At 43.8% G+C, this 7,484-nt stretch overlaps 1 protein-coding gene across 1 annotated transcript; it reads left to right on the top strand.

Moving 5' to 3' along the window:
* The first annotated feature begins 6,278 nt into the window (after positions 1 to 6,278).
* On the top strand, positions 6,279 to 7,262 carry LOC101949388 (olfactory receptor 6N1-like). Its single transcript, XM_008177187.3, has one exon. It carries the CDS (start codon positions 6,279 to 6,281, stop codon positions 7,260 to 7,262), a length of 984 nt encoding a protein of 327 aa, XP_008175409.3.
* Positions 7,263 to 7,484: the final 222 nt, after the last annotated feature.

Below are 7,484 nucleotides of genomic sequence, written 5' to 3'. Positions count from 1 at the left end.
ACCCGCCAAGGGAAGGTCAGCCTTCGTCACCCAGGCAGGGGTGTATAAATTCAATGTACTCCCTTTCGGGCTGTGAAATGCACCCACCATCTTCCAAAGACTTGTAGATGGTCTCCTAGCGGGATTGGAAGAATCTGCCGTTGCCTACCTCGATGATGTGGCCATTTTTTCTGAGTCATGGGCAGAACACCTGGAGCACCTGGAAAAAGTCTTCAGGTGCATCAGGCAGGCAGGACTAACTGTTAAGGCTAAAAAGTGTCAAATAGGCCAAAACAAAGTGACTTACCTGGGACACCAGGTGGGTCAAGGAACTATAAATCCCCTACAGGCCAAAGTGGATGCTATCCAAAAGTGGCCAGTTCCAAAGTCAAAGAAACAGGTCCAATCCTTCTTAGGCTTGGCCGGATATTATAGGCGATTTGTACCACACTGCAGCCAAATCGCCGCCCCACTTACAGACCTAACCAAAAAGAAACAGCCAAATGCAGTTCAGTGGACCGATGAGTGTCAAAAGGCCTTTAACCAGCTTAAGGCAACACTCATGTCTGACCCTGTGCTAAGGGCCCCAGACTTCGACAAACCGTTCCTAGTAACCACAGATGCGTCCGAGCGGGGTGTGGGAGCAGTTTTAATGCACGAAGGACCGGATCAAGAATTCCATCCTGTCGTGTTTCTCAGCAAGAAACTGTCTGAGAGAGAAAGCCACTGGTCAATCAGCGAAAAGGAATGCTACTCCATTGTGTACACGCTGGAAAAGCTATGCCCATACGTTTGGGGACGGCGTTTCCAACTACAAACAGACCATGCTGCGCTACAGTGGCTTCATACCGCCAAGGGGAATAACAAAACACTTCTTTGGTGGAGTTTAGCTCTCCAAGATTTTGATTTTAAAATACAACACATTTCAGGAGCTTCTAACAAAGTGGCTGATGCACTCTCCCGGGAAAGTTTCCCAGAATCAACTGGTTAAAAATTGTTCTTGGAATGTGGGACATATTGTTACTTTTTATATAATCAGTAGTATGTCTAAAGGTGCATGTGTCTTATTAACTCTGTTTTCTCCTAGAGCTCCAGGAAGAAATCACAGCCAGTGTGGAACCGGCTGTCCAACACTATCTGTGATTTGGGGTGTGTGTCATAACTATAAAGGGAAGGGTAACAGCCCTCCTGTGTACAATACTATAAAATCCCTCCTGGCCAGAAACTCCAAAATCCTGTTACCTGTAAAGGGTTAAGAAGCTCAGGTAACCTGGTGGACACCTGACCCAAAGGACCAATAAGGGGACAAGATACTTTCAAATCTTGGTCGGGGGAAGGCTTTTGTTTGTGCTCTTTGTTTTGGGGAGAGTTCGCTCTTGGGACTAAGAGGGACTAGACATCAATCCAGGCTCTCAAAATCTTTCTGAAGAAGTCTCTCATATTTCAAACTTGTAAGTAAACAGCCAGGCAAGGCGTGGTAGTTTTATCTTTGTTTTCTCAACTTGTAAATGTACCTTTTACTAGGGTGTTTACCTCTGTTTGCTGTAACTTTGAACCTAAGGCTAGAAGGGGGTCCTCTGGGCTCTTTAAATTTGATTACCCTGTAATGTTATTTTCCATCCTGATTTTAAAGACATGATTTTTACCTTTTTCTTTAATTAAAAGCCTTCTTTTTAAGAACCTGATTGATTTTCCCTGTTTTTTAGATCCAAGGGGGTTGAATCTTGATCCACCAGGAGTTGGTGGGAGAGAGGAAGGGGGATGGTCAATTTCTCCTTGTTTTAAGATCCAAGGGGTTTGGATCTGTATTCACCAGGGAATTGGTGAAGAGTCTCGCAAGGCTACCCAGGGAAGGGAATTAGCACATTGGGAGTGGTGGCAGTGGACCAGATCTAAGCTGGTAGTTAAGCTTAGAAGTTTTCATGCAGGCCCCCACATCTGTACCCTAAAGTTCAGAGTGGAGAAGGAGCCTTGACACCTAGCAATGGGTAAGAAATGAGGAAAGATATAGTTATGCAGTGTAGGGACACTAGAGGGCAGAGGAATGGGAGAGGTGCAGCCCAATGGCCAATGGACAGCAGCCAAAGTGGAAGAAATTATGTTCCCAAATGACCAACAGAGGGAAGTGGAAAGGGAGGTGAAGCTGTGTAATGATGCATAAGTGGTGAGGAAAGAGCATTGAAGAGAAAATTGAAGGAACTCTACACTGTGTAATGAACTGTGGATAGTAGCAGGTATTATTGAGTGAGTTATGGGCTGTTATAAAAAATAAAATCCACCAGGTGACATGAGAGTCAAAAATGGGAAAGAGGCAACTATAGGAAGAAGAATCCTCTAGTGGAGAGCAGAGTAAAAGGCTGTCATGCTGGGAAATCGACATTAGATGGCAGCAGAGTAGAGGAAATGAAAGGGGGTGGTGGTCAGAAATACTGATAGTAACCAATACATTTCACTAGCCAACAAAATCATGGGAAAGTTATACTGTAAAATGGCCACTAGGTGGCAGCATAGAACCATTGAGTTAGAAGGGACCGCAAGGGTCATCTAGTCTAACCCCCTGCCAAGATGGAGGATTTGTTGAGTCTCAGCCATCCAAGATTGATGGCTGTCCAGCCTCCTTTTGAAAACTTCCAGTGAACGAGATTTCACGACTTCCCCAGCCGATAAGGTGAACAGATAGCAACTGTGACAAAATAGGACAGGGGGTGGGGGGTAATAGGTGCCTGTATAAGAAAAAGTCCCAAAAAACGGGACTGTCCCTTTAAAAACGGGACATCTGGTCACCCTACCAGGCAATCTGTTCCATTTTCCTACTGTTCTTACACTTTTTCCTGAGATTTTATCTAAATCTGCTATGCTGCAGTTTGAGGCCATTGCCTCTTATCCTGCTCACTGTGGCAAGAGAGAACAACTTTTCTCCATCTTTTTTATGGCAGCTTTTCAAGTATTTGAAGACCACTATCATACCCCACCCCCAATCTCCTCTTTTCCAAACTAAACATACCCAGTTCCTTCAGCCTTTGCTCATATGGTTTGCATTCCATGCCTTTGACCATCTTGGTCGCTCACCTTTGGATCCTTTACAGTTTCTTTACATCTTTTCTATACATTTGTGACCAAAATTGGACACAGTCTCCAGCTGAGGCCTAACCAGAGCCCAGCAGAGCGGTACTATCACTTCCCGAGACTTGCATGCTATGCCTCTGTTAATGAAACCTAAAATTGCATTTGCTTTTTCTGAAACAGCATCGCATTGCTGACTGATGTTGAGGTTGTGACCCACCAGAATTCCCAGATTCTTCTCAGCAGTTCTGCTGCCAAGCCAGTTATCCCCCATTCTGTATTTGTGCATTTGGTTTTTCTTCCCTAAGTGAAAACATGTTGTAAGGGTGATATATGGGCAGCTATTTTCAGAAATGCCCATTCGACGGTAGCATATATTGAATATTAATAAAGGGGCACTGTAAGTACATTATAACAGGCCATCACCTTGGACAGGCATATTCCAAAAATGTAAGCTGGTGTTTGTTCATGATCTCAAATATTTTACACCTAGGTTCATTAGATTTAAAAAAAAATTCAATTATACGAGTCATGCTGTACAATTCCCATTGGGCATCGCTAGCTACAAATCTTTGGAGACACAAAATGAACCTAGTGGGAGAAAGGTTGAAGTGGAACCATATTAAAAAGAGTGAAGACCGAATACAAATATGAGGCAGCATTTACACTTTTTAAATCGAAGGAGAAGCTCATTTTCCAAAAGTAGGTCAAATGTACCTGCTCATCCCTTCAGGTAACTGCAGGTCTCTTCCCTGAGAAAATCCAGTTTCTGCAGAAAGAAGAGAAAGAAGAACCTCAGCTGATGAACCTACATCCTGGCGGCCAAGCCCTGAGAAATAAGAGCTCATCGCTTCAAGCTTGGGCTGTGCTGTGGTTACAGGTGAGCACCATCTTCCTGACTGCATTTACCATGAAAAAACAGGGGCATGAATGTGCTTTGTGAATATTAGATGGACAAGGTGGTGTTGTAATATCTTATACTGCACTAACTCCTGTTGGTGGAGGAGAGAAGCTTTTGAGCTACACAGAGCTCTTCTTCAGGTGAATATTAACAGTTTTAGCCTCACCTTCCCACAGCAGTGCCAGTCAGCGTTCATAGCACCATTTCACAGAGATGGAGCTTGAGATCCATGTCTGGTGACCGATCCTCAGTTGGGGATCTGCCCAACTGACACAAATGGAACTACCTTGATTTACAGCAGCTGAGAATCTGGCTTACTGTGCGCCTCAATGGGGTGGCGAATGCTGATGGAGTCTTACTAGCCCAGATGACACATGCCAGATTGTTTCTAGACTCTGAGTTCAGGGACAGAGTCTTCCCCCCAGTGCCTTTCTTGTTCTTATTTATCATCCCACAATGAGTATGGAGTGGGGTGGGTCACTCCCCAGTTAGGGTTGCACATCAGCCTGGTTTTGTCCCTTCCTAAGATCCACTATCCAAAGAGCTGTATTTTATTACTGCTACATAGTCAACATCAGGAAACAGAAAAGGCATTGCCAGTTCCTGACCACGTCACCATCACCACCGCAGCAACAAGGGGAGAATTTACTCCACTTCATAATTTACAACATAAACTGATCTTTTGTGAGGGGATGAAAATTGTTCCTTTTGCTACAGGGCATTGAAATGCTGAATATACCAGGATATATATTGTGACATTATTGACACAAACTGTGACTGTATAGACCATTGTTGCACCCAAGATTCTGTAGTGGCACCAAATCTTGTATAAGGGAGGTTAAGTAAGGTGTCTACGAGCAGGTTATGATTTGCTGGTTATGATTATGCTTCCTGTTTGCATGTATCATGTTTGTATTTAAAGTTATAAGTATTCCCTCTGTACTGTCTGTATTTCAAACTTGTGCTATGCTTCTGGGTGACACCCCACACAATTTGCATCAGCCTGGCCTTCTTGATGACCCATTAAGGACCATCAGCTATACAACTGACCAATTGAGAGAAGGCAGATACACCTTGTGACTCAGAAAGACATACAGGAATATGCCTATAGACACAACTCTAAGGTTTTCCATTGCCATGTGCTGGGTAGCTTGTATCTGAGACAAAGGAAGAACAAGCCACATGGCAAAAGGACTACAAAAGGCAGCTGCATCATCTCCATTTTGTCTTCAATCCTGTTTCTCACCTCTGGAGGAACTTTGCTACAAACTGAAGTTCTGAACTAGGACTGAATGACCCATCCAAGCTGTGGATGTATTCCAGGGACTTGATATGAATCTGCAGTTTATTCCATCACTGCTAAAAGCCTGAACCAATAACTTTGCCATTACTGTATGTAATTGATTCCATTTAACCAATTTTAGCTCTCATCTATATTTCTTTCTTTTTATGAATAAACCTTTAGATTTTAGATTCTAAAGGATTGGCAAGAACGTGATTTGTGGGTAAGATCTGATTTGTATATTGACCTGGGTCTGGGGCTTGGTCTTTGGGATCAGGAGAACCATTCTTCTTTTACTGGGATATTGATTCTCAAAACGAGTCATCCCCATAAGGAGCGGTGCTGGTGGTGTTACTGGTAAACTGGAGTGTCTAAGGGAATTGCTTGTGTGACGTATGGTTAGCCAGAGAGTTAAACCAAAGTCATCTCTGTTTGGCTGGTTTGGTGCCTTAATAGTAAAGGAATTCCAGCTTTGGGTTGTAACTGCCCTGCTCAAAGCAATTTGACCTGAGTTGATACTCTCAGTTGTGTCCTGCCAGAGGCTGCATCATTCCATTATTTCTAACAAGAGATCAATGCATATGGAAACTAGACTTCAATGAAAAATCTGAATCCAAGATTTTAGTTGACGTACTTATTGGTTTTGACTCCTAAGATCTGGCATGGTTCTGGCTATTGACAGAAGAGAAATATAGAACTTAAGCATCATTGTTAAACTCTGGTATGTCACAAGATGGAATATGATAGATAGCCAAGGTCTGGTATGACAGATCACACCAATTCTCTACCAGAGATATAGACTGTTATAATAGTCATTGCTCTGATATGGCAGAGGGAGGTCTACATATGTACGAATGTTTTGTCCTCCGACTGAGACTCCTGGCACTTTGCTCTGAAGTCTACATTTAGTTTTAAAATTTCAACCTGTAACCAGGAGAGGAAGGGAATATTCTCAATATTTCTGGTATTAATTCACAAGACTTGATTAACTTTTAATGCTATGTTTTTCCAATTCAATTGCCCAGTTTGTATTTTTGTTCCTAGACTCAACCCATGGCAGACACAGATTGGAGAAACGAAACGACCACCACAGAGTTAATCCTCCTGGGATTCGGGGATCTCCCTGACCTTCAAATTCTTCTCTTTCTAATGTTCCTAGCGATCTACATGGCAACTGTAGCTGGGAACACTCTCATCGTGGTGCTTGTTGTGACTGATCAGCACTTTCACACCCCCATGTACTTTTTTCTGGTCAACTTGTCCTACTTGGAGATCTGCTACACCTCGACCTTCCTGTCCAGGTTACTGGCCAGTCTGCTGACTGGGGACAGAAACATCTCAGTGACTTGCTGCATCACACAACTGTATTTTACTGGCTCTCTGGCAGCTACGGAATGCTATCTCCTAGCAGCAATGTCCTATGATCAGTATTTAGCGATATGTAAACCCCTGCACTATTCAACTCTTATGAATAACAGGTTTTGCGTCCAGTTGGCTGCTGGGTCATGGTTAAATGGTTGTTTGGCTCTTACAATCTTTGTCTTATTCCTACCACAGTTAGTATTCTGTGGCCCGAATGAAATTGACCATTTCTATTGTGATCCCATCCCACTGATAGAACTCTCCTGCAGTGACACTCACCTGAGCATATTGGTGGATTTGATAATAGTCTCCGTATTCACTCTGCCTCCATTCCTACTAACCCTGATGTCCTACGTGTTTATCCTTGTCAGCATCCTGAGAATCCCTTCCACGACCGGGAGACAAAAGGCCTTTTCCACCAGCTCCTCTCACCTCACTGTGATGACAATTTTCTATGGAACCATAATGATTGTCTACATGCTACCGAAAGGTGATACACTCAGAGATCTGAAGAAAGTGCTCTCTCTTTGCTTCACGGTCCTAACTCCCCTGGTAAACCCCCTCATCTACAGCCTGAGAAATAGAGAGGTCAAGGAAGCACTGAGCAAAGCAGACAGTAAATGTAGCTTTCACCAAAAAAACATGCAGAGACTCCAAGATAATAATTTAGCCTGAGGCTGGGTCTACACTACCCGCCTGAATCGGCGAATAGAAATCGACCTCCCGGGGATCGATTTATCGCGTCCCGTTGGGACGCGACAATCGATCCCCGAATCGACGCTCTTACTCCACCAGCGGAGTTGGGAGTAAGCGCCGTTGATGGGAAGCCGCAGAGGTCGATTTTGCTGCCGTCCTCACAGTGGGGTAAGTCGGCTGCGATACGTCGAATTCAGCTAC

The sequence above is a fragment of the Chrysemys picta genome, chromosome 12 (genome assembly GCF_011386835.1).
Source record: "Chrysemys picta bellii isolate R12L10 chromosome 12, ASM1138683v2, whole genome shotgun sequence".
Taxonomy (NCBI): Eukaryota; Metazoa; Chordata; order Testudines; family Emydidae; genus Chrysemys; species Chrysemys picta.
This window is presented reverse-complemented; position numbering and strand designations above follow the sequence as displayed.